This window comes from Fusarium graminearum, chromosome 2, assembly GCF_000240135.3.
Source record: "Fusarium graminearum PH-1 chromosome 2, whole genome shotgun sequence".
In the NCBI taxonomy this organism is placed as follows: Eukaryota; Fungi; Ascomycota; class Sordariomycetes; order Hypocreales; family Nectriaceae; genus Fusarium; species Fusarium graminearum.
In genome coordinates, this window is record NC_026475.1 from 7,181,752 (window position 1) to 7,206,554 (window position 24,803).

Below are 24,803 nucleotides of genomic sequence, written 5' to 3' on the forward strand. Positions count from 1 at the left end.
AGCACCGAGGATCTGAGACATCAGGAAATCGCGTCAACGGGTCTGGGCGCGGCCCGGGCCACACGGATATGAGTGAGGTAAATAACCATCGTAAGATCCAATTCTCACGGACGGACCAAGGCTAAGGCGAAATTGACTTTGTTCCATGACAATCATTCCTGAAAGAAGCTAGATCCCGCCGAGCCGTTCTGAACTTCTCGCGTCATTTGCCCGCTTAACAGTATTCCCTGTACTATATAATGCTCTTGGTTGTGCGAGGATAGCGCTATTACATGTTATAACAACTTTCGATATTTGTTCTGTCATTGCCGTACTGTTCTGTTTAGGAAGTCGGCACTTCAACAATAGACGGTGAAGCTGTGGCCCCATGCTTTGGAAAGCAACCTGCAGAGTCGGTAGGTATATGCAGGTAGGGTTGTATCTCGATCCTTGCAGTTTGTTTTATGCACAGCCGAAGGACGAAACGCCAATCATGAAGAGATCCCAGGATAAATTCTGGGTCAGGTCGTTGGCTCAATGTCAGCAACCAACAAAAGGTTGCAGAAGCAGGGAGAGTTCTTGGAACCACAATACGACATCAAGACTCCACCTGTTGGCACTGGAACCCATGCAGGGGTCTAGAATTAGATCCGGTTAAAGCAGCGACTATGTGGGATAAGTGTACGCAATAGAACATGAAGAGGATGACATTGCGGACTAGCATTATTCTAAAACGTGGCAAAAAAGAGGGAAAAAACATGTCAGCTGTTGACCCCCTCTGTTCTGTTTTGGGATGTACGATGTGGTCGTCAGCCGTGTTTAGGTTTCAGGACGTTCAACTCCCACTGTACCGAGCGTTGGACCGTGCTGGATGTTCCGCTGTTGGTTATACTGTTTGGCATGAAAGTAATTATATTAAAGTCAAAGCGTACATGGATTGTATTGTTTGCCAAACAGTTACATTCACTAATGGCTACGACGGCTTTTGAGGTTGTAGATCACTTGACTGTTGATCCCCTTATTGGTTTGCAAGATACGACAAACACGGCCACTCGTGTGAGGTCACCATTGGTCGTTGCAGACAACCATTCCTACTTAGCAGCGTTACTTCGCCTGTTGGGAGATCTGTCACCTGTAGTTAGTCTGATGAACCCTTTTGATCTAGTGTTAACACCATTCCGCCTCATTCTTGATAATGCTATCCTCGATACTACCAACCTCTGGATCACAACGACTTCTGCTGATAAGCAAAGTAGGGCGGTGAATGGCAAACGACGACACTCGCTGAAAGATGCTACTCACAGTTCCTGTTTCATGCTTTCCACTATAGTTTACGTAGAGGAACTTCAACTTCTTCCATCCAGCATTAGCATAATATAATAATGTCTTGACTTGGTGTAAGTACGTAGTTAGCTGATGACCATGCGGGATGGCATATCCGCTTCGTACTGCCAGTTTCTGAGCAGGTAACCCTCATATTTCATAACAGATGGGACGGCATAGTTCAATGAATTCGAAAGATTTTTTATAGTACTATGAGATCTCTGAATGATGCAGATCTCAAGATCGCCATGCGAACCTGTCTTCAACCTATAGGTAACGAGCGATCCTCCGCGTAGACCTACAAGCCTCTGCCTATTCTTCAACAGCACGGATCTCTACCGACTGGCTCTCCTCTTTGTCTGAAATCCTATTGTTAGTTACTGTGTACTAGAGCCTGAGTTATACTTACTCTGATCCATGATTGCAAAGAGCTTTCCATCGTGAATGGCAATACCTTGAGAATCTATCGATCAAACCATCAGTTAAGGCTCCACCGTCATTGCAAAGGGCTATTACTAACCATGGAACCTGATCTCTGGACCATTGATGCTGTGTGTGACAGTCACAGGTCGCAGGTCTCGCGATTCTTCCTCATTCTTGCGCCACATGATGGGCTTGGGGTGGCTACTCATATCTTCAACTATCCATCGGCCCAGAGAGAAATCACCGCTGACAAGGCGGTCACCCTTGAGCTCAAAGACGGCGGGCTCGTCACCAGCCTCAGCCTGAAACATTTCTTCGCTCTTTTGCTCGGGCTTGGCAACGTGCTTACCATCGACGGTGATAGTAAAATGATCGGGAAGAGTAGACATGGTAATGTTTGATAGAGGTAATGAAGTTAAATTAAGATAGTTTAAGTTGTTGTGTGGTCAATTTGTTGATTGTTGATGTTTTAGTTGGGAGAGAGTGTAAGTTTGCCGCTTCTTGGGGGGATTTTATAGTACTAGAGGTTATGTGATTCACGCGTCTCAAGACTGCCTGCCATATGGCCTTTCTCGTAGATATCACTTGTCATCCGTATGTGTTTGAAGGGCTTCACACAAGATCTCGAAACGGGTACGGGATAGTGTTACCTCAAGGTTGAAAAGGGATCGTGACGCAGACTCCGTGAAGAGTAATGAACTAATCGGCCCGAGGTGAAACAGTAAAGCTATAGCTAGTCATTCGGGACGGCTGAACACGTAGCAACATAGTCGTACTGTAGAACCTCTGGTGAACAAGTGATTTGAGGTGGTTGGCACAGCTTGAAAGCTGAACACTCACCGATATTTCGTCAGCGTGGTAGGATTACGAGGGAGCCTACGTTGACCATTGTACAGAAGATTATACTACCAGAGGTGAGGCCTTGGGCAACTGTGATCAATTTCTGTGTTATATCGATGATTGAAATGAGGGCAAATATGAACAAAGACAAAAACTCCGCCCAACCGCTGTCTCAGATACAAGGAACCTCAAGAGTGACATACATAGTTCGTCGTGAACTCCACGCAATCAATTACTACCAGTCAGGAAAGAGTTTCGATGTGTCCAAAAGATCAATTCCCTTGTCGTCATAATCGTGCCAGTATTCCCAAAATCTGACCACGCTGTGCTTACTATTCTCACCCATGCCTCTCCCCTTTTGTGCGTCCAGGCGCACTCTGAGCTTGTCAAACCATACTTCAATCCGGCAGTCTCCGAGAAACTTGACCCATCCATGGTTGTCGTCACCTCTGTATTTCTGGAAACCGCCGTGTGACTTTGTGCCTCGCCATCTGAACCAGACTTTTCGTGAGGATGCCTTGGTCGGACGCTTCTCGAAGAACATCAGGATGTTGTAGTCCGTATGTTCGCCCATGTTGAAGTGACCTTGCATAGTCTCACCGTCATCAGGTGACAATACAATATTACACATGTAGTCATGTGCAGGGTCTCATTGCCCTTTGCAGCAGGCAATGTCTGTTAGGATTGCGTACTTTCCTTTGAGGTTTCCCAGTGGCTTTGGAGGTGGAGGAGGTGGCATTTCAGTTTGTGGTGTTCCCTCAGACTTGATTGGCGTAAGCCTTTTGGTCTTCTTTCTTGCGGGTGCGTTGGCATCAGTGTCTGCCTTTCTCTTGGCTCTCACATCTGGTTTCTTCGGTGCGGCTTTGTTCTGTTTCTCCCACTCTTGTTCGAGCTCCTTCTTGATTCCTTCCAAATGTCTAGGAAGGTTCAGCCCGTTGATCTGAAAGTGGTCAAAGCCTTCAAGCATTCACGTGCGAGCTCGAATTGGAGTCGGCTCAACTTTCCAATAATTCATGTGTTTTTGCAGCCATGGAGGGACATCTCTTTCGCTCCACTGAGGGGCGGTAGGACCTGTCGCCCGAGACGATGCAGTTGATTGAGGTGTCGCACTGGATTGCGACTCAATGGTCGGATGAGGTTGGAGTAGCCGCTGTGGAGGCAACAGTTGTCATTATGGGTGCTGTAAGAATAATATGAATCGATGCATTGTCATTGTGCTCTTGTTACAGTGATATAAGTTGCGCTCAATATGGTCGCAACTTCAGCAGGACTGAGGTTGTGCTTGGTGAGGCTGAATGATCATGATTTGGTGCAATTCCGTTCCAAGACTAGCAGCATCGTTATACTTGCTACGAGCATGTGGGGCACGGCAGTTGCTCAGTAAACTTTGGCATTGAAGACTGGTCTCATAGGTCAGCAATACCAGGAGGAAGAGTGAGTAAAAAGAAATAGACAAAATTCAAGTATGTCCAAGACGATACTGCAAAAAGAACATACAACAGCGGGGATTCGCTGGTCGTCACCGACCCAACTACTAATCCGCCCCTTACCAGCTTATCTATGGGAGAGCGGACGGGATCCCGAGTTCTCTGGTAGGTATGGTCGTATGTACAGGTCACCGCCACTATTTTGGAGTATATCCGTTGGGAAGCTCTTTTACACACACGTTCGGCCTATTACTAGTTCATGTACGTAGGCCAAGGCACAGATTATGAACATGAGGACACTAGAATATGATTTGCACTTTCGCCGAAGGCTATGCACATGACAGTGATCATAGTTTTATTGTCATTTCAAGCTAGGTACTGACGTTGGCAAGATCTGCTATACAAACCGTGATCCTCAGGACTGTTTATAAACTGCCGCAAGTTGTATCGACCTTGTGACCTTTACCATTCTGGCCTTACATGAACTCAGGTCGAAGTTCAACCCTCTGGTTCTCTGTCATATCTATTCGTTGTTTGTCAATAGACCAGTATAACGATCTTGCGGCGGGTTTGTACGTACCTGGGACGAGTGGGCTTACAAGCTGCCCATTATTAACGAATGCGAGTCTGCCGCCTGCAATCATAAAATGTTAAAATAATCTTCTGTCAAATGCAGAAATATCATCGTACCGTTGAGATCAAGCTCGGGGCCGTTCCCACGATCCTGAATGCGTACAGGCTGTATCTGGTCCATCTGATCCATAGGGCACCACACAACACGCTTGGGCATCAAGCTGCGGTCCTCCATGTTTTGGCGGCCCATGACCAAGGACCCACAGGTGAGGTGATCGCCTTGAATCTCAAAGATGGCAGGTCTGTCGTGCATATCAGCAGCGTGCGCCTGGGGCCGAGCCGCGGGGTCATCCTTGGGCATGCCCACAGGTCTGCCATCGATGGAAATGGAGAAGCGACGGGGAAAAGACATATTGAGCGATATTTCTGTTGTCAAACTGATACTATAATGAGGTGATGTTGTGTGGAGTGATGTGGTTCAAGGAGTCAGGGCATATTGCCATTTTTATATTCGTCACATTCAACCACAATCTCTATTGCGTTTGCCCGCGTTCTCTGCTCATTATTCTCATTCTCAGGTTATGTTTAAGTTTCCGACAGACTTCGGACGATCTACATCACAGGAATGTTATCGATGCCTCGAAATATCAACAACTTATGTGGCTGTTGGTGTAGCCTACGTGATTCTAAGGTGTTCTCTCATGATACTTCAAGATCTGCACCACAAATGCCGCGCTAGTGTGGCTGCCGTTTCTATTTCAGAATCGAGGAGACAAGACTGAAACCTTCTTAATACCAATGAACTCAATAGCCAGATCCGCTTCCCCGCCGAGGAAGGGTATTTCAAAAATAGTGCTGAAGGGTGATGGTTGTAGGAGGACTACTTATTGCGCCTCTGTCACTTTGCAGGACAAGATCTATGTTCTGCTATTATGCTCTGGCTGACAAGTAGATATATCTTAGATATACAAGCACAGAAAGCATACTGCAATCTGATACTTTCTAACTCCAACATTTGACCATGGGGACTTCATGGAGGGTTTAGCTGACTGCTCACAAGTTGATTCAAATGCATCGCCTTAAACTTTCAGATCTCGGGCCGTACCCTTGGAAAATCCCCGCGATGAATGATCATCATTGGAAAGGTCTCTCCCGTCCAGCTATGGAGATCAACAAACTCAATCACCAGAAAGCCGAGAGCTCGAGTGAGCTAATTACTGCAAGTAGCAATGATCAGCATGTTTGCTCAAAGCTGAGAAACTGATCATCCTGCTCATGACGGCTTCCAATTCAGCTCTAAATCTTAAAGCAGTGCAACACAATCAACACGTCCGCATTGGACGAATGATGGCCGGCAGATGTGCCGTGCCGGCTATCATTACATAATACCACCCGACATTGTGCAAGAACAGCATCAGGTAATAGTTAGGCTGAACCAGTTGGAGTAAGCAAAGTTGGAATACACTTTCACATCTTGCTGATCAACGCCAACATAGGTGATTCACATTTGCATACATGGCTAAACGCGTTGGTGCAGCCGCATTAAGCAGAGAGTGATACTAACGAGGTCATTTCATCTCAAATCGGTGGTGTTGGATTTCATGATAAGACTCGCAATGCAATGCTTATCCTCACTCTTCCCGTCCCTGTTGGGTTTGATGTTATGGACTGCAGATCCGACCTGTCATTAGCTTTCGTCTCCACCACGGGACTTGTTGACAAAGATTTATCTTGACTTCGTATGTAATATTGCCCAAGTATATGGCCTCGGGTGTCTCTGATCGCTTGCTCGAATCGGACAAAGTCAAACTACATAGCTACATTCCACTATACGATAACAATCTCTTGGTATATGCCCCAGCCATCCCGTTCTTCTCCACTTGCTGCTATACCCCCGATCAGCTTCAACTTCAAGCTAGTCATATGCCATTCGGAGTCTGACACATACGCCTCCACTGTTTTCCATTGCTCCTCCTCTTGTCTCCATCCCTCAACAATGTTGGAACCCAACACAAGTGACTTTTTTCCAGCAACCATAGCTTCAAACATTGTGTATGCCAACTCACGCGACTCTTGATCTGCACGGATACCACTAAAAAGAAAAGCAAACACCTTTTCTGGAAGCCTGAGTCGTTCAATCTCCGAATACACAATCTCGGAGAGCTGTTCTTTGGCAAAGTCTGTTTCTGGTGCTGAATGGGAATCTTTATCCGTATTTTCGAGTCCTTCCGATGTTGTTGGACGTCGTGTTGAAATGAATGATCCATGATACGTGAGCTTTGAGATAAAGTCCACCAACCGCTCGCTATGGAAGTCCCGATGCTCGTACTGAGGCCTCAGTATAAGTTCGGGTTCAAGTCCAGGCAAAGGATGACTTGCAACGCGAGGTGGAGGTTTTCCCTGTGACACCCAATCAAGACAATCATACCACTTCTGTTCTATCTGATCGTCTGTGGGTGAACTCTCTCCCAAGATCTCAAACACCCTAACAATACTCCTATGGAACCTCCACCAGAATGTTCGTGTAAGCTGGGGACCTAGATTAAACAGAGAAAATTTGTCGATGACCTTGGTGGTTTTCTCAGAGTTATGTAACACAAATATCCACACAAGTTCAAATTGCTCCCTAAAGACCAAGTTGAAGAATTTTGTAAACAACATCTTGTCACAAGACGTCGATAACAACGACAAATGTTTGTCAAAACTCTCGTCGAGTAGTTTGTGGATAACATCGATCTGATTTCTGTTATCAAACATAGCTTCCCAGATTAATAAGCTTTCTAAGTTCCCCTCGGATCTGAGAACGGATATGTTTGGTGACCACGGTTTTGATAGCCAGCGCAGGAATGCCTCCAATTGGACACTTCTGAAGTTGAAGCTATAGTTTGTGTTGAGCAAATATGACCTGCTCTTCTTAGCCATTTCTGGAGCGATCAGAGGGTAGCTGTGGGCGACGAGTTGCAGTTGCCGGAGTCCTGTTTCGAGGTCGGTCTTGAGAAATAACGACATTCGTTCGTCGAACGTACTAACCAGACTTAGGTGAGGTAAAGGGATTTCTTTTTCTATGCATGCGGCCAATGGCTCATAGTAGCTGTACAGCCAATCCTTTCCATAGTGTTCTATCCAGTGAAACCAATGGGAGGAAATAGGTAGCCACATCGACGGCTCCAGCTCAGTTGTCTCAAGGAATTCAGGCGACGGATCCAGACTCTTGTACCCCGGTAGAAAATGTCGAATCTCATTTCTGTGCTTTAGTTGGAGTGATACTTGCAGATCGTCGGCAATCCTCCATCGTTGACAGACGGTTGTCCAACTCCGACTAAAAAAGGCCAACAATCTATTCTTATCGCCATCGTAGTCGCTTAAAATATGCCGAGCAGCTTCTGCCAGCTCACGGATTTGGTTGAGGAAATGTGCCTTATGAATTAACCTTCGAAAGCAGATTCGACGTTCGAATCTTTGCTGCTCCTTCAGATTCAGCCAACATTTGTGCGTCCTCTCCCAATTCGACAATTTTGACCATGACCATGTTTTCTGTCCATCAAGAAGCCAAGCCCAGTCCTTGATGTATCTGATCGCATCGACACGTGTTGTCTCGGTAGTCGCTAATACATTGTAGTCACAAAGCCCAACAAACGTGTATATGTGAGTATCTGTCTTCTTGCGAAGGATTAAGAAGAACTCATACTCGTAGGCTTCAAATATACTATCCGTTGGTTTGCACTTCGATGTGACGTGAAGAGGCATAGAGACCTGGATTTGTCCAACTGTTGCGGTGGCCAGACCATCAGTCGTCACCCGAAAACCTTTCTGCAGGTATGGTTCCAATATGTCGATCTCTGCAGCCACGGCACATAAAGAACCGGTGTTACTGTGTATTCGGAACTTTTGTCTTTTTGATCGCCCACTAGATATGGTAGTCGAGGGCAAAGAAGACTTCTTTTTCCAAGCTCTTCGGTGTAACTGTTGACTCTTAACGCTCCAGTCAGGAACCCAGGATGGTAGGCCAGTCATTGAATGGTCCTGGCTGGCCATATCGAGTACTCTTCCAGCTAGTCTCTCGTCTCTGTCTGTCACAAATCTGGAGGCTAGTCCGATGTAAACGGCCTGTGGTGAGAGTGTGTAGTCCGGCTCAAGTGACTCCTTCCATAGCCCCAATAATGCAAATACTTTGTCCCTTGGGTCTGTTGCATGGCAGTCCCAAGTATCTTCAAGGAGTGCCAAGAAAGATTCAGCGTCATCAATCTGCCTGGCGCGGCCAAAGTGTCGAACCCATTTCCGGGTCATTAATCGTTGTAGGTTTGTATGAAAGAAATCCCAACCCATCGATTGCCGCTTGTATAGCACGATGGCCTTTTTTGCTGAGCCTATTTCCTGTACTACCCATATACGGGAGAAATAGGGATTTAGACAAAGGGTTTCTGGGTCGTCGTTGACAGTCGCTGGGTCGCTGCTGGCGTGGTCTACACTCAGGTATATCAACACACGGTTGGCTGCAGAGTAGATTTGTCTCATCAGCCCAACTTGGTGAGTTCTTTCAGAGATATCTGACTGGTTGATACATATGGAGTCAACCCACAGGTATCGATGCTTGTCTTCAAGCCGACAACTCGTCAATGCATCGAAACAGTTTTCTGTAATCGGCAGCATACTCCATGATTTACCAATGAATATGGCGTGGTCCTTCTGCCGATTTCCGGAGATTGTAGCCCACGTGTAAGATATTGCTTCATAAGGCGTGCGATCCTGGTCATCGTCTACTCGTAGTATGCTTGGTTCCTCGGTCTTGGGCTCTTCGTTATGGAGGTTGATGGTTTCAAGATTCCCGTGTAGAGGGCTTCCGAAGCGGCCTCGAGATAGTCTTAAAACACGAATTTTGGTGCCTTGAAGTGGGATATAGGTGGACTTGATTCCCGAAGACGCTTGATCCTGGGGTCGATCGAATGATTCTGAAGGAAGGGAATGCGCTGTGGCGTTGCCTGTTCTATTCTGGCAGTAGAGTTGTTCCAAGTACTGTTCTATAGCCTTGGAAAGTGATTTGCCTTTGTCATGTTGATACGCATCGTCTGAATATGGCACAGAAGGTGGCCAGTTCAACCGCATGGCAGACCTCTTAGGACCATTTGGTATGTCGAGCTCATCTTGGTGATCTTTCCCCACATCAAATGGTTGGGCCATCTCACCACAGTCCATACAAACTGGAACTCCGAGGCCTTCGTAGACAACTACATCTGGTCTTCCGCAATTGGAGGAGTGCCAATTATGCATTGTGGAGGGGCCCTTGTCAGGTGCTTCCAAATCTCTTCCAACCTTTTGCAATCTCAGATGAGGTGTCAATAAAATCTTGTCTCTTATAACTCACCTATGGCGGCAGGACGGAAAACCAGTCATGCACAACTTCAAGGGTTTGGCACGGAGGATATCCAAGGATGTGACTGAGTCTTTGAACTTGGGCGTTGATCCAGGCTGAATTTGCAGAAGTAGATGCCAATAGGCCAGGGAGTGAGAATTCTCACGCGGAAAGCAATGTACCTCGACAGACACGTCGGTATGCTGGAGTTGCTATAAAACGTGCATTCATTGTACATGAGGCGATGTAGGAAACGACCTTGGAGATACCGTAACAATTTACGAAATTGGGTAGCGAGCGTCACGTTTTTTCCCCTCTGCTATTTGTTCCTTTTGGATATAAAACGGTTATAGAGCTGAGTCAGCGGTATCTGACCTCTCATGGCCCTGATTGGCCTGGATAAGTAATCTGATTTCGTGGCGCCCGCTACCCAATTTCGTACATTGATACGGTAGTATCATTATCCCTCTCAACAGCCATAGTCAACAAGCTGAGATCGGCATTGCCTTGAGACACTTGAGCAGCCCATTGGACAATGCCAATTAGAGCCATATCATAGGCCGCTGTTAGTTGAGGGTCTAGCCACATAACCACAGTCATGTCTCGTAGGTATCCTTTGGGATTTGCATTAGTTTGGTTATGATGAAAATGTAGAAATTGAGACATAGTGAATTCAAAATTACATGTTTTACTGCTACCTGAAATGACCTCTGGTTGTAGGTGTTTGCCAGTGACAGCCATGGAGTCGACAATCAAAATTCCTGCCTTTCTTCCCTTACCCGCATTATCTCAAATACCGCGTGTCTCAATCTTAATAACTGACTAATCTATAAAGATTTCTAATTCCTATAGATATATATTAAGTTATATCTCCTTTTAATATTAGTTTAGTACATTTATAAGTTCAGTTCCAGTAAAGGTTACTCCTTATTACGATTCTTCCCATCTCATGTCTTTGTTGACTTTAATAGCACCTAACGGGATAGTTTCCACAGTGCCACCTTTTGCAGTCTCGACCACCGTGTTCTGCTGATTGTAGTATGCCTCTGGCCACAAGACGGGTTCCTCAGCGGAATCGTTGTCATGGAGTCTTCGGAAAGGTCCGTCCTTTTTAGGCGTCGCCTGTTTGGCACCGCTGCCACCAATGGTGACAATGCCCTCCTTGCTACGGTCTTGGGTGGCTTTGGTGATGAAACGACCGAAGAGCAAGTAAAGGAGTGGTTGCATGGTCGGTAAGCAGGCGCAGAGTAACCCAACAGTTGGTTCAATGACTGTCCAGATCCAGGGTGCCGAAATAAGCTCTGTGTTATTGAGTCAGCCTTGTCTTGTTATACAATATTTGCAACGTACTGGTAAAGTCTGCAGTCGGACCTGCTTGGAGAAGGCTGACGATGAATTTCAAGCGGATACAACTGATGATCACAATGCTGTAACTGGTTAGCATATGTTTTCCATATACGTTTCCTTGACATACAGCCCTCCAAGTAGAAAGATTCCAGCAATGGCAATTTTCTGTGATCGCGGGACTTGGACCTTGGAAACCTCGAATACGGGCAGTCCAATCATCATCGCATCCACGATAATATTGGGAATCGAGTTGCCGATGAAGAACTTGTTCTTGTCAATGCATTGACCTTGTTGCATAAAGGGCTTCCAGGCCTTATCAATAGGTGAGCATTGGAAGATGGTCGTAAAGACGCAGGCAATCCACCAGGCAAATGTGATTCCGCCAAGGATGTAACCTCCAAACTTCATCGATCGAGTTGGAAAGATTCGGTAATACATGAGGAGAATGCTGCCTTTGATGGTGCAGAGAACAGCTCCGTATACGAACTCGGTCAAGACCAAACACTGATATCATAGTTAGCATCAACAGTATTTCTAGCAGGAGAGTCCTTGCTAACTAGCTGAGCTCTTCCAAGCCGATTTGGGTCTTGCATCATGTTGACTTGCAGTGGTTTTCCAACTCCACCATATTTAACAGCTGATTGATATTAGTTGTCACTGGTTATTGGTCAAGTGTAAAGATCAACTTGCATGCGATTGCTACTGCAGCGGTACTCCAATGCAACGGCTACTCAACCAGTCAGGGACATAGAAACAATGTGGGAACAGATTGAGACACGTACCAACGAGACTAGGATAAACCAGTCATCAATGCCAATGCGCATCTGCTTCCGATGCCGTGCCCATACTCTCACTACTACAACGGCAAGGGCAAATGGGATGGCTACAGAACTGACAATCACCAGAGGGGCACCTTGATCGTAATTGAGAAGCTCAGGTGGGATCGCTTGCTGAGCTGACATTGTTGCGTAAAGGAACAAATGGGGTTGTAGACAAGATGGATAATTACTGGAGACATCAAGAATTTATTCAGGTGCTGGCTCAATAATTAATTATCTAGGGGTATTTTCGTAATCAATACAAACAGCCGATTAATGACTCGCGCCAGGAGACCCAGGCTCAGCTGTTAGCGATGTGATTTAGCTGAACTTTAAAATCGAATGTCATACATCAACTAAGCTCATTGAAGGACGGAGGAAAGGAACTCTTTGACCTCCTATAAGTCCAGATCCTGTCTCTTTCATCAAAGCCCCTAGACGATGTAACATATTTTGCTACGTTTACCTCGTACAATCCAGGATCACACTCCTTGTGAGCCTCTATCAGGCGTTATGCAGGGCATTCGGGTCCGCAAGACTTTGGGAATCACTTGCGTCTGCGGATCCGAACACAGTAGCGTGATATCTTGCGGACCCGTAAACTACATGAAATAACGGCCGCAAAGAGCTGAAAAGATACAATACTTCACATTATACAGTAGTTAATCCGTTTATATCAGTGTACCGATATTTATATTAGCAGGCTCTTTATCCCGAATATTCAATATTACTTTCTAAAGTGGTACCCTAAAACCATGGAAATATTGCGGGTTTGGATTTTGTAGGGTCTTGCGGACCGTACCGTAGACTCAATTTAGCTTCAAGCTATTACCAGTACTAAAACTCCATAGCTCAGGCCACTTTTATCCAGCCCATGTATAAGAGCAAGGTCCAGAACCTGACACAATTTCGTCCAAACACCTTATCATATGCAAACAATATCCTGCCAGAATCCTGAGTAGCATCATCATGAGCCAAAAACCCGTTCTGCTATTTGTCACAGGCGCGTGGCATCCTCCCAAGTGCTACGACGTTCTCAAGACCGCTCTCGTTGACTCGGGCTATGAGGTCGTTATTCCCAAGATGCCCTCTGTAGGGCCTGGTAGCCACGGAGTCACTTGGGAAGCAGATAAAGCCAAGATCATCGAAACTGCAGAGCCATTCTTTGCTCAGGGGCAAGAAGTTGTTCTTATTGCCCATTCCTATGGAGGCATTCCCGCCACTGCGGCTACGCAAGGGCAGGGGGTCCATGAAAGAGCACAGGCAGGCCTTAAAGGAGGATTTCAATCCATCATCTTCCTCGCTGCATTTGCTATCCCTGTCAAGGGCTGGGATCTTATTACTACCTTTGGTGGATCTTACCCTGGATGGCTTCAAGCTGGCGAAAAATATACAAAGGTACGGAATAAGCAACAACCTTTTGTCAGATTTTACTAACCCATATCAGAATCAGATCACCAACATGAAGTCGGAGCAAGCCCGAGATTGCGTCTACAGCGGTTGTTCCAAGGAAGTAATGAACGCTGCCTTGGAAGAAACACAGCCACATTCTCAAGATGCATTTGAAACCAGTTTGGACTTTATCGCCTCGGATATAACTATCCCCAAGACCTACATAATCTGCGAGAACGACCAACTATTGCTGCTTCCTCTTCAAGAACAACTCGTTGATTCAACACCTGGTATGAAATCTGCGAGATTGGTGGCTGGTCATAGTCCATTTTTAGAAAAAACAAAAGAAACTGCGGACGTGATTGTCAGGGTTATCGAGGGCTAGACATTATAGATTATTGGTATTGATTCTTCTTATACGGCTCGGAATAATTTCAATCTGGATAGCCTGGGTTGTAAGATCCTGCACTTTATGTGGTGATTTATTACTGTGTTTTTTTATTCGCACTTTACAATTTGTTGGTTCTTTACATCGTTATTTCTTTATTATTTAGTCATAAATCTTGAGTTGGTTCGATAGTCTATCATGATGGTAATATGACCTCGAACTACCGTCATCCAAGCAATGCAAGAATGGGCTGATTTCTATCTCGTGACCTTGATACATCCTATTCAGACAAAGTCAAATTGCATCTCTGCCGCATGACCGATGGCCCGAAATCTAGCACCAAATCGTAATGTATGCGTCATATGAAAACCTTCATGACTTGGATTATACCTAGAAATGCGGGGATTTGGGGTATATAAATTCCCCGATGTCCTGGTTGAACCTCCAAGCTTCCTCTTTATATAATAGACAATAACTCATATCTATCCCATTTCAACTTTACATTATCAACATGGCTTGCGATTGCGGATCTTCTTGCAACTGCGGAGGAGCTAGCTCATGCAACTGTGGAGAGAGCTGCACTTGCAAGGGTTGCGGTGTTAGTACTGACTGGTCTTGGGCTGGAAAATCACAGCTAACTTGGTAACAGAAATAAGCCGTACGAGTTTGCGACTGTCCGATCACGTACAGCATCCAGCAAAGAATTAAGCAGATTGATGTCTAGTGTCTCAATATAAACCACATTAATCAAGACTTTAATCCGATACAATGATGTAAACGTGAACCATGTTATAGAAACGACAGTGACAGCACATTCTCTTACCACAGCCTCGGCTAGTTGCTTTTTGGGTAGATATCCCATCCAGCAAACGTTTTGTAACGGAAGGTGGCTAACATAATTACAAAGGGGTACCCCGATGGTGAGGTATGACTCTTTACAGACTTGGGGATATCCAATTTGCTATCTGTCCCTACACCTGTGACTGAACGCAAAGGAAGGAGCTCTGGCAGATGAAAGCAGTGGGGAGCATGCTCTTGCGCACAAATATTCGAATCCTATGACCGGATCATTCTCAAGTTTGGCAGTGCGGTGACAGTGGTGGCATGGCAAAGCTAGATTTCTAACACTTATATCTACTCTTATTATTATAGTATCTTTAGACTTGCCTCTCTGGCGCGGGGCATAAGAAATAAAATTTTAGACATTCTCCTCATGCCACTGTGGAACTCCATCTGCAAAAGTCTGGCTGGCGTTTACTGCAAACTCATAGTGCCCATTATCCCTCGAGCCCATGGGACATAGGATTGAGATCTGGTTAGACTGGACCAGACAGTGATGACTAATGGCCTTTGATTTATATGCGCATGTTGTTGTCGGCGTGTTACTAAATGGTGTTTGATGTTAAAGCAGTACGCAATAAATCCACGTTTACATGGTTACATCCTTACCCTTTATGGATGCGGATGAGGTCGCTCCGAGCACATGAGATCGATCCCGACCTATGATACTGCTCAACAAAGTCAATTACAGTTTAGCGTACTGTGGGGTACATATTTCGCAATCGTCTACCAGACTTCACTGTGGTTCTTGAACGATCGAAGTGTGTTTCGAAGACGGGGCTGATGGACCAAGCACTCAATCTCCGAGAGATACTCCGTTCACTTACCACTTCAAGACACAATCCCGATGACGAAATAAATGCTGGGGTAAGCGACTTGACTAGATTTCTATATAAGAATCACTGAATGTCAAGATGGTAACGATTGTAAACAAGAACACAATCATATCTGTTGCCCATCATGCTTACTTCTCTTGTTGTTCTTGTTCTTGCGAGCGTCTCCATTGCTTCTCCCACGCTTGAGAAGCGAGCTATCACCTGTCTTCGAGTTGGACAGACAGCCACAGCCTCATGGACTAACAGTGCTGGCAAGAGATGCACCTTCACTGGCGTTGTTGGTAGCAACTATGGTGCCAACCCTTCCGGATCTGGAGAGTGAGTCATGCCAACCTCGTGTCTCTCTCTGCATAATATTGACTTGTTAGTTACTCTTGCAACGGACGATGTGGCGCTGGATGCAGTGGAACTGCCGTAGGCAACGTCTATACCCAGGACTGTTTTTCTCACGATATCTGCTCTTACTTCAACAGTGCCGGTGGCGGCGCCAGGTAAGTTTTGCACAGCTAAAAGAAAGACATGATCTAACTTTTGTAGTGACCCAAACTGTGGAGCAGCTTTCAACGCGGCAGTTGATGATACTGCGTTAGGTTTTGCAAACGGTTGTTCCCAGACCAACCCAAGTAATGGAGTTGCCAAGCCCAACGGTGCGCCAGTCTGTGTATAGAGTAGTTCATAGTATGAGCGCAATAGTTATTTACCGCGTCACAATACATCAAGTTCAACATAAAAGTTCTGGCATGAATCTTATCACAAGGGAACGGAACAGGATTGATTTGATTTCACCAAGTCAATATTAAGTTGGTATATTCATTAGCTACTAGTGAGATATTTAAGCATCGTGAAGCTCGTTAGGCGTCACAAACACCCAGTTCTTGTTGGCCGTAACTGGTAATTTTTGCTCCTTCTGAGCAATGGTGTAGTTCTTGATCATTCCATCAATCTGCTCTCTGTAGGCAGGCTTCCTGTCGACCCAAAGATGGATACCACCTCGCTCAACATTAACGCCACGGAAGATCATGGGACCATCACTGTCGGGAGTGTCACCACCAGCGAGGATAGGTCTCTTCCAGGTATCGATGTAGGTGTTGATGGCGGCCCACTTGCCCTCTTTCCATGTAGCTGGGGCCCAGAGCCAAGGGGTCATCTCGGCGTCGAGGTTCTGGTTCTGGACCTTCTGGGTGTAGGCGTTGTCCTCGATTTGCTTGCGAGCTGTGGTGATCTCGCCCTTCTTGGTCTTGAGGAAGAGGGAGACACCGATAACGTTCTTGGCAGGAACGTTGTAGCCGTACTTAGGGTCGGAAGCGACCATTCGGACGAGCTCCTCAGAAGCGGCGCTCACAACGTAGACCTGGATGCCGTTGGCCATCAGGCGGTTGTAAAGCTCAACTTGACCCTCGAAGATCTTGGGTGGGGACACCTCAGTGGCGGTGACCTTGCCCTCCTCGTAGTAAGTGGTGGGAATGGTTTTGTTGTAGGCCATCAACTCATCGACGTAGCCCTTGAGCTCACGTAGCGGGAATCCGCTGAAGATCTGTGCCGCCCAAGGGTAGCAGACAGCATCCTCAATCTCGCAGAGTCGCAAGTAGTAGCTGTAAAGCGACTCCTTGTGCTTCTTGGAGTCCTTGAAGGGAACAAGCTTCAACGCAGGATCCATGGTGTCGCGCGTAAGAACTCCCTTGTTCTCGAGGTAGGGAAGAAGGGACTCTTCAAGGTCGAATTGGTAGCTGGTGTTGTCCATGTCAAAGACGGCATATTGTCCCTGGTTGGCATTGGCAGCAATCATCTTGTTGAGAGCTTTGGCAGCGCCCTTGGGCCAATGCTTGAGTTCGGGACCCTTGAGACCCTTGGCTGGGTGGGCAACAGAGGGAGTGCCCAGGCTTGTCAGCCAAAAGGCAGTGACAACAACATTCGTGGTGAATCTCATGTTGGAAGCCTCAATTGAGAAAACAAACAAAGGTGAGGAGTTGGGGAATGGACGAAGAACGCGAGGAGCTTGTCTTCAGCCCTCAACCCTGAGCCCGGGCATCACAGACGTCTTAAAGAGGGCGGCACTTGAGCTTCAGTTCCCAGTTTCAGCGGCCCGACAGTTATTCCTCTAGTTTATTTACTGATAGCATTGTGAGATGCACAGAGTAATATCGGGTGGTTGGCCTAGGCGTGACGATCTTGGCTTCTTTGGAAGTGCTACCCCACCTCGTACTCTTGCTGCGGGATTTGTTCGAGAGTGAAGCTATCCAGTAACATGACGATTAAACATGTGTTGCTTTTCGACTATCGGAGTCTCGATTGATTAGCACGAAGCATAACGGTTATTTTAACTCTAATCATCACTCTAGTCAAGACTCAATTGCCAGAACAGCACGTCAAAGCAAGTCAGCTCGTACTCAAATGTAAGCCACTTGCTTCTCTGGGCCAAGCTATTAATTGCAGGGGAGGGTAGCACATGTCAGTGAATGGCCAAGGTCTACGTCACTATAACTTGGGCTGTCTTGTCTTGAAAAGGAAATTACAGGACAACAACAGGGTAGTCAGCAACAGGCCAAGCAAAAACACGATTGAAGCCAACGGCTTCTAATCTGTTTACTCCAATAACAAACCGTCCAAGGTTACACCACTAAGATCAGGGGTTGAATGCCAAAGTTGTCAGGCTCAATTGCGCTCTTTTATCGAAAAAACACAAACTTTAAATTTTTTGGGAAATTGGTTCTGTCCATACAAGGGTCACTAACCTCTTTCGAAATAATTCAAGAGGGTATTATTTCCTTGCTTCTGCCGTTGCCTTGGAGAAGCAGGAGCTTTGTCACGGACGAACAACGCTTCCATCAACTCCTCAAACTCGGCTTTGGGAACAACACCACCGCTTGCTTCCTTGTGTCCACGGGCGAACGACTCTCCCAAACGCTTCGTCAAAGTTGGGTCTTTTGCCCGCAACGCTTCTTTACGAAGGATTTCGATAATATTGACAGGGGGGACCCTGCCTCTGGCACATCTCGGGACACGGCACGAAAAGTTGACCAAGCCTGGAAGATAGCCTGAGTTGGCTACGAGTATCACCTCAAGCTTGGGTGAAGTCAAGTGGCCAGCCCAGCGCGTCGCAATGACCTGATGTATTTGATACTCGGATTTGATGCGAATCACTGCGATTCTGCCGTCCAACGATAACCTTGGTGGTACACGAGCATGTTTCCTGACTTCTTCGTTGACCTCCTTTCTCGCTGCACCTAACGACTCGTTCTTCATGATGTCAATGGGGGCTGAGGCTTCTGCTAACGCTTCCCACGCCCCAGGCACATCATAAGCTGCGGTCCGCCGAGGAGCGTTGATGAAAGATACAGCGCTGTTGATACCCTTTTTGGTGTATTTTTTGAACATGGCTTTGAAATCAGGAAATGGGGGTTCCCACTTGATAGCATTGCCCAGATCCCCATGTACGCCCATAGCACATAGCCAGTTGCACGTCTCTTCAACGTCAGGATGTAAGTCGCGACAGATAAGGTAGGTGAGCAACGAGCTGGTGGCTACAGGCGGACTGTTGCATGCCGTGACGAAAGTGGCATCCTTGGGGTGGTCCTTTTCTTCGGCGTAATGGTGGTCGATTACCAAAGCTCGATGAGGTTCATCGATGACAGGCGGTGATTCCCGTGATCCTTGGTCGAGGACAAATATGAATGAAGGTTTGTACGAAGCCATGTCTCTGCGCGATTCTTCGTCGTGGACATTGAGGCCTTTCTTCATCACGTAGGCTGATATCAACTCGGGATCGAGACCCATTAATATCAGTGTCTTTCTGAGTATGGCCCCAGAAGTGAGACCGTCGACGTCCTTGTCAGGAATAATGAGGGTAGGTTTTGAGGCAGCGACACTATGGGTAGGTGTGAGAAATATTCCCAACGATGATTAACAGGACGTACCATTCACGGATGAAATTCCTTGCGGCTTCCATCTGGTCCTTGGGCGCAGGCCATATAATCTCGCCATCCTTATCCCTCTTTGATGGCGTCTCGTGGTATTCGGGCAACTTATCTGTAGTCACTGGGGATTGTGCCTTTTTGGCATTTTTGGCATTTTTTGGTTCCCTTTCGTACCATGCATATACAGCCTTTCGTTTCATGGCGAATTGCCGCGTGGCAGTGAAAGGTAGTCGACTTCTGGCAGTAACTTGAGTTAAAATTCTCTGCCTTGCGAAAGTTGATCTGACTGCCGGTGTTGATGTAAGGAGGCGCATCGTAGGCGTCTTGTGGGATATCAGCCCTGGATGCATCATCATAGATGCTTTGTCTGAATAGAGAAAAACACTGTCGTCATGGAAAGATTGTGGCCGTGCACTACAGGGTTAGCCACGACCCGCCACACACTCCTTTATCACCTCAGACTGGCCTCATCAAACAATTAGGCTATTGATCCTGTGTTAGAATGTTAGAATTTTATTGATGAATACTTGAGTTTTATTGTTCTGCTATTGCTGACTTCACGGTCTGGCTGATCGCGAAACTTCCGGGGCTTGGCTAAGCGAGACAATAAGAACTTAGAATCATATGGCATGTGTAGCTCCATCACCAACAGATACCACTTGGCGGTTGGAGTTGTCCAGTTAATGGTGATCTGAATGTTCAATATGCCCGCCCTGGAAGAATTGAGGCAAACGCTTTCGAAAACGCCGTGTGTTGGAATGCGGATAAAGGGATTGAACGAACCCTAAAGGAGGAGAAACCATTTTGGAACAGCTGGTTGGCTTGCAGTAATGATGGAATGCAATAACTGGGCCTTTTTACATGTTTGCTCTGAATTGTTACTGCCAAGCTCAATTGTCCAGAGCGTGGCGTTCTCGGCTACAGTCTATTATGGACGGATCAGGAACACCCAAGCTATTGAGACCGGAATCTTGAACCTGGAAGCGTCGATGATGATGTATAATAGCTGTTCCTGGATATTTAAGACCAATGGTGTTCTCCCTGAGACATGTTGATTCACCCACGCCTTATCTTACTACCATTGAAGCTGATTTTTGTAACATCATGAAATACTTCGTCGCTCTCTTTCTTCTCTCTGCTGTCCGAGTTACTGCGCAGGCGGCAAACTGTGGCGAGGTCGATGCATGCCTCAAAGCAGGACCCAATGTACGTCACTCATTACATTTGTTGACAACCTAGATTAACAAATTCTCTAGCCTGCTGCCTGCTATGACAATGAGCGATGTCTCTGTGGGACTCACAAAGAAATCAACCTGTAAGACTGTGACCCCCTCTTGATATCACAGTATACTGACTTAATTCTCCGCAGCTGTTATCTCCACTGCGATAGCAACCCTAAAGCCAAAGCTGCTCAGGCCGACGTGGATAAATATTGCGCAGTGTTGAGAAAGCGACGTTCCAAGCCCTTGTAGGGTACATGGGCTCAGACCTTGATTTGTGTATTGGCCTAAGTGTGGGTTTGAATCTTGGAGGATTATTGTTATACAGTCTTCATTCAGTGTAAGCAATTGTTTAGTCAGAACATAAAATGACAAAAAAAAATTAAAAAAAGAATGCCTGCGTGTCGCAGGTGGCTGGATCTCTCCCGCCGGGAATTGAACCCGGGTCTCAAGCGTGACAAGCTTGCATACTGACCACTATACTACGGAAGATGAGCAATCTGAGGACTGCTGTAGCTGAGGGTTTTGATGGGAGAAGGTGGATCTTTTAAGTATAAGAGGGCTCTAGCCTGACAGTCTTGCAAATACCTGTGAGTCTATCACTCAAAAACCCAGTTTCTCAATTAAAACACATATGTTTTAAAACAAGTATTCATTTATAGTGTTCTTATACCTAAATGTCACGCAGTATCTTCGCCAAGTGTCATTATATATACAAAGGCTAAAAGCAACTCCTCTCCTTGCCTACTACTGTCCGTACACAGTCCACATAAGACAGTCCTTAGCCAAGACACCACCCATGACCTGAAAGTCCTTGTTATAGTTGGCCCATGTCGCTCCGATCCCGCAGGTCACGCTAAAGCTCTGCGAGAGGTAGGTCACACAGTCTTCGAGCTTCATGTTGCCAAAGTCATTCTCGCTCATAGACTTGTCCTCAGGGCAGCCGGGCTTGTGGTACATGATGGACAGGGCCATAGAAGCTCCGTTCTCTGCGACGCCGGTCGCGACCATCGGGCTGGGGTTGGGGGCACCCTCCTTGAAGAGCCATCTCTTGTCGATGAGGCTCTGGCAGTAGGTTGCAGCGGCCTTGTTGAGCTCCTGCTCATTGAGGCGGGGCTTTGAGCCCTGCTCGCCGTCGGCCTTCACGCAAACGGGGCCGTACTGGCCGGCAAAATCTCCCCTGTTTGGCAGCTTGCCAGCGACGCAGTCACCGAAGACCTGGTTACCCTGGCAGACGGGCTTGCCGTTGACCGTATCTTGCTCGATGGGTGAATCTGATGGGCTGTTAGAGCTAGGCTCCTCCTCGGGAGCGGAATCGTCCTCGAACTCCGCCTGGGCGGGCTCAGTGTCAACACCAGGGTTGCTGGTATCAAGTTTGAACTCCTGCACGGCAACGGCAGCGATTTCGTCGTTGGGGTTCTCGTCAATAACCTCAGTAGTTTTCCAGAAATCGCTCTCGGGGAACTTGATGGCCTGGCCGTTGCCGACGTCGACTTGCAGTTCGCTTTCTTGCCTCTTGCGAAAGACATCGATGGGGGCAATCAAACGATCGAGATCTTTAGATGGACCGGTGTAGGGCTGCTCATTGACGTTTCTGGATCCGGCGCCTGTCTGAGCGAAGAAGTTGTTCTCCTTCTCGCCAAAGAACCATGGGTTGCTGAGCTTGCCTACGATGCCTGAGAGCTGGTTGGCCTTGAGACGGTCGTAGACGAGACGAGCATTGTCCGAGATTCCCTCGTAACCAACAACTAGAGGTTGAAAATCAGTCCTGCGTTTCTAATGCTTATCGAAAGGCCATCAAGGAAAACTTACTGAGAGCCATGATGCCGGCGACCTGACCTGAAGACATGCTGCTACCCGTCCTCATCATGGTCCGACCGTCGAGAGCAAGTGAGACGATTTCACTTCCGGGAGCCCAGATATCAATGAACTTGCCGTCACGACTGAACTAGTAACCCAATCCATGTTAGTTGCGCTATCCCACTGCTGTCTGAGGGGTTAAGGAAACCTACCCAGCCCTTGTTGTAATCCTTGTCTACACCACCGACACAGATTGTGTTCTGAGACTCACATAGAGTTCCAGTGGCCTTGGTCTTATCATCGGCAGGCTTGTTGCCTCCGGCGACGGCAAATGGGATACCCGCATCATATGCCCTGTCGATGGCCTTGTTGAGCACGTTGCTTTTGGCAGTAGCGACAAAGGACATGTTGATGACCGATCCCTTCCACTTGTCCGGCTTATTGGCCTTGTTCTCGTTGTGCCGCTTCGTTACGGCGTTAATGGCCTCAACGATGCCGCCCGTGTGTCCCTTACAGCCGCCTTGGTAGCAGCCGACCTTGACGCTGACAAGGTTAGACCAGGGAGCCACGCCTGCATAGCTGGCGCCCACCAGACCTGCGACGTGGGTACCGTGGCCATCGGTGTCATCGAGGGGTGAATCGCTCAAGGTGTAAGGAGAATGGCCGAGGCTCTGCGAAAAATGAGATGCTCGTCCGCCAAAGAATTTGTGCGTGATTCTGATGCCCGAGTCGAGGACGTACACATCCACGCCCTCGCCCGCGCCGTGTAGAACCTTGTACTTCTCGTCCTGGTTGCTGAGCGAGATCTTGTTGCCGGCAGCCAGCTGTTGCAAGTGGTGCGGTCCCTTGCGCTCGTCGAATGCCCATTTGGGGACGAAGCGCTTGGCGAGACCCTGGCTCTCGAGCTCTACAGGCTCAGCCACCTCGGTGTCGTTGATCGAGTGAGCCAAGTCGACGGTGACGCTGCGCTCGACGGACTTGACACCGGGGTCGTACCTGACAAAGTTGTGGACAAACTCCTCGCTCAACGCGGCACGGTACATGTGCAACATGTCTAGGTAGCCGAAGCGGTGGACATCGGGTTCATGGCGGAGATCTTTGCCGATAGTCTTGAAGTGGTCCTCAAGTGTGTGGTCATTGTGGAACTCGACGATGTATTCGTCCAGGAGCTCGCCCTCGGGCTCGTAGTGCGGGCATGGTTGCTGGGAACGGGGAAGCACAGCGGCGGAGATGCCAGTGGCGAGCAACCCGAGTCCCGCAAGGCTCGCGAGACGAGAACCAAGAACCATGGCTTGTGATATTGCGCACTGCAAGTAAAGAAAGAATTGATCGTTGAAGTTGAATAAGAAAGGCTAGGCACAGCTAAAGAACGAGCTAATGCTGGGTCTGGACCGAGAGAATGGTAAAAACGAATAACTTTGAACCCTGTGTCCAAAGCTTAGGGAACTTGTTGAAGATAGAGTCGTGCGACGAGACTTTATATGACAGCTTGAAATATGCCCCGTGGGTCAAAGAGTCTAATCCTTTGCATCGTATGCCTCATCCTTCGGGCTATGCTAAGATTGCCTACGATGCTAAGCCGTTGATCCATCTAGCCTGTGCTTTAAGGTTATTATTTAAATGCAGCAAGTAGATGTTGTCTAAGAACAGGTAGGATTCTTGGATAGGGCTGCGCCACTACTGAGCCAAGGTAGACATAGGCCATAGGGGAGGGAACAGAGGCAGAGCTCCCAAGAAGGATTCCAGCACGGAGCAGGAGATGCTAGTCAGCACTAGCAGCATGAAACAATCTCACAGGATCGCGTTCATTTCCCACTAATTAAAGACATGATACTCTGTGTATCCCATTCTAATATGTATTATAGCCCGTTATTTGACGACGCAAATGTATTTATGCGTATCACTCTTATTAGTCAATTATATGGGATGCCTTGTTGGCCAATGTTATGTCCTATACCTCCAATCTCAAACATACTTGAACAAAGAACAAGAGCGTTATGAAAGATAAAAAAAACCTAAAGACTATTGTAGCTTGGGGGGTTATTGGAAATCTCAGCGTTATCAGTCTATGGAGTGTAACTGTCACTCAACCATAGACGAGAGCTCGGAGAACCGACAACAACCTATTGAACCCACCAATCACAGTCAGCGCTCTGGTAAAGGTTCTTCCACTCGCGTTCATGACGTACGATTTTACAGCGATAATTTCCACTGTATTCTCGTTAACCACAACCGACTCTTAGCGCGAAGCCTTCTAAGCTCGGAGTCTCGGAGGTAGAAAAGTATATAGTAAATGCCACGCGTAATGATGAGTTCAAATCAAGACACAAATT

General features: G+C 47.1%; 13 protein-coding genes and 2 non-coding genes across 15 annotated transcripts; 4 read left to right on the top strand and 11 right to left on the bottom strand.

Annotated features, from left to right (window-relative positions):
* Positions 1–948: 948 nt before the first annotated feature.
* On the top strand, positions 949–1,359 carry FGSG_12453 (uncharacterized protein; the record flags this gene model as incomplete). The annotated part of the gene is made up of 1 exon (XM_011324091.1): positions 949–1,359. One exon carries the CDS (start codon positions 949–951, stop codon positions 1,357–1,359), a length of 411 nt encoding a protein of 136 aa, XP_011322393.1.
* A 111-nt stretch (positions 1,360–1,470) lies between these two features.
* FGSG_03339 (uncharacterized protein) lies at positions 1,471–2,256 on the bottom strand. The gene is made up of 3 exons (XM_011324092.1): positions 1,823–2,256; positions 1,712–1,765; positions 1,471–1,661 (listed from the first exon to the last, which is right to left on the bottom strand). Exons 1-3 carry the CDS (start codon positions 2,112–2,114, stop codon positions 1,615–1,617), a joined length of 393 nt encoding a protein of 130 aa, XP_011322394.1. The 5' UTR covers positions 2,115–2,256; the 3' UTR covers positions 1,471–1,614.
* A 544-nt stretch (positions 2,257–2,800) lies between these two features.
* FGSG_12454 (uncharacterized protein) lies at positions 2,801–3,139 on the bottom strand (the record flags this gene model as incomplete). Its single annotated transcript, XM_011324093.1, has 1 exon — positions 2,801–3,139. One exon carries the CDS (start codon positions 3,137–3,139, stop codon positions 2,801–2,803), a length of 339 nt encoding a protein of 112 aa, XP_011322395.1.
* A 916-nt stretch (positions 3,140–4,055) lies between these two features.
* Positions 4,056–4,171, bottom strand: FGSG_20028. Its single transcript, XR_893023.1, has one exon. It is a non-coding gene; the product is annotated as a 5S ribosomal RNA (ribosomal RNA).
* A 297-nt stretch (positions 4,172–4,468) lies between these two features.
* On the bottom strand, positions 4,469–4,977 carry FGSG_03338 (uncharacterized protein; the record flags this gene model as incomplete). Its single annotated transcript, XM_011324094.1, has 3 exons — positions 4,469–4,506; positions 4,573–4,626; positions 4,683–4,977. 3 exons carry the CDS (start codon positions 4,975–4,977, stop codon positions 4,469–4,471), a joined length of 387 nt encoding a protein of 128 aa, XP_011322396.1.
* Positions 4,978–6,392: 1,415 nt separating this feature from the next.
* Positions 6,393–9,833, bottom strand: FGSG_03337 (uncharacterized protein; the record flags this gene model as incomplete). Its single annotated transcript, XM_011324095.1, has 1 exon — positions 6,393–9,833. One exon carries the CDS (start codon positions 9,831–9,833, stop codon positions 6,393–6,395), a length of 3,441 nt encoding a protein of 1,146 aa, XP_011322397.1.
* Positions 9,834–10,341: 508 nt separating this feature from the next.
* On the bottom strand, positions 10,342–10,656 carry FGSG_12455 (uncharacterized protein; the record flags this gene model as incomplete). The annotated part of the gene is made up of 1 exon (XM_011324096.1): positions 10,342–10,656. The coding sequence occupies one exon, from the start codon at positions 10,654–10,656 to the stop codon at positions 10,342–10,344; it is 315 nt and encodes a 104-aa protein (XP_011322398.1).
* A 189-nt stretch (positions 10,657–10,845) lies between these two features.
* Positions 10,846–12,224, bottom strand: FGSG_03336 (uncharacterized protein; the record flags this gene model as incomplete). Its single annotated transcript, XM_011324097.1, has 4 exons — positions 10,846–11,216; positions 11,266–11,342; positions 11,390–11,766; positions 12,045–12,224. The coding sequence occupies 4 exons, from the start codon at positions 12,222–12,224 to the stop codon at positions 10,846–10,848; spliced, it is 1,005 nt and encodes a 334-aa protein (XP_011322399.1).
* Positions 12,225–13,035: 811 nt separating this feature from the next.
* FGSG_03335 (uncharacterized protein) lies at positions 13,036–13,923 on the top strand. Its single transcript, XM_011324098.1, has 2 exons — positions 13,036–13,478; positions 13,528–13,923. Exons 1-2 carry the CDS (start codon positions 13,050–13,052, stop codon positions 13,855–13,857), a joined length of 759 nt encoding a protein of 252 aa, XP_011322400.1. The 5' UTR covers positions 13,036–13,049; the 3' UTR covers positions 13,858–13,923.
* Positions 13,924–14,319: 396 nt separating this feature from the next.
* On the top strand, positions 14,320–14,612 carry FGSG_12456 (uncharacterized protein). Its single transcript, XM_011324099.1, has 2 exons — positions 14,320–14,458; positions 14,510–14,612. The coding sequence occupies exons 1-2, from the start codon at positions 14,372–14,374 to the stop codon at positions 14,513–14,515; spliced, it is 93 nt and encodes a 30-aa protein (XP_011322401.1). The 5' UTR covers positions 14,320–14,371; the 3' UTR covers positions 14,516–14,612.
* A 1,048-nt stretch (positions 14,613–15,660) lies between these two features.
* Positions 15,661–16,203, top strand: FGSG_03334 (uncharacterized protein; the record flags this gene model as incomplete). The annotated part of the gene is made up of 3 exons (XM_011324100.1): positions 15,661–15,854; positions 15,905–16,027; positions 16,074–16,203. The coding sequence occupies 3 exons, from the start codon at positions 15,661–15,663 to the stop codon at positions 16,201–16,203; spliced, it is 447 nt and encodes a 148-aa protein (XP_011322402.1).
* Positions 16,204–16,316: 113 nt separating this feature from the next.
* On the bottom strand, positions 16,317–17,463 carry FGSG_03333 (uncharacterized protein; the record flags this gene model as incomplete). The annotated part of the gene is made up of 1 exon (XM_011324101.1): positions 16,317–17,463. One exon carries the CDS (start codon positions 17,461–17,463, stop codon positions 16,369–16,371), a length of 1,095 nt encoding a protein of 364 aa, XP_011322403.1. The 3' UTR covers positions 16,317–16,368.
* An 800-nt stretch (positions 17,464–18,263) lies between these two features.
* On the bottom strand, positions 18,264–19,482 carry FGSG_03332 (uncharacterized protein; the record flags this gene model as incomplete). Its single annotated transcript, XM_011324102.1, has 2 exons — positions 18,264–19,401; positions 19,451–19,482. The coding sequence occupies 2 exons, from the start codon at positions 19,480–19,482 to the stop codon at positions 18,264–18,266; spliced, it is 1,170 nt and encodes a 389-aa protein (XP_011322404.1).
* Positions 19,483–21,090: 1,608 nt separating this feature from the next.
* On the bottom strand, positions 21,091–21,162 carry FGSG_20610. The gene has a single exon. It is a non-coding gene; the product is annotated as a tRNA-Asp (tRNA).
* A 255-nt stretch (positions 21,163–21,417) lies between these two features.
* FGSG_03331 (uncharacterized protein) lies at positions 21,418–23,759 on the bottom strand (the record flags this gene model as incomplete). The annotated part of the gene is made up of 4 exons (XM_011324103.1): positions 21,418–22,418; positions 22,483–22,618; positions 22,683–23,321; positions 23,382–23,759. 4 exons carry the CDS (start codon positions 23,757–23,759, stop codon positions 21,418–21,420), a joined length of 2,154 nt encoding a protein of 717 aa, XP_011322405.1.
* Positions 23,760–24,803: the final 1,044 nt, after the last annotated feature.

Excerpts from the sequence above, each read along its gene's own strand:
- FGSG_03339 (XM_011324092.1), bottom strand. The coding sequence starts at position 2,114 with ATGTCTACTCTTCCCGATCATTTTACTATCACCGTCGATGGTAAGCAC. Across the intron at positions 1,766-1,822 it reads TCCAGAGATCAGGTTCCATG|ATTCTCAAGGTATTGCCATT; the intron begins GTTAGTAATAGC and ends TTTGATCGATAG. Across the intron at positions 1,662-1,711 it reads CTTTGCAATCATGGATCAGA|ACAAAGAGGAGAGCCAGTCG; the intron begins GTAAGTATAACT and ends ATAGGATTTCAG.
- FGSG_03335 (XM_011324098.1), top strand. The coding sequence starts at position 13,050 with ATGAGCCAAAAACCCGTTCTGCTATTTGTCACAGGCGCGTGGCATCCT. Across the intron at positions 13,479-13,527 it reads CTGGCGAAAAATATACAAAG|AATCAGATCACCAACATGAA; the intron begins GTACGGAATAAG and ends AACCCATATCAG.
- FGSG_12456 (XM_011324099.1), top strand. The coding sequence starts at position 14,372 with ATGGCTTGCGATTGCGGATCTTCTTGCAACTGCGGAGGAGCTAGCTCA.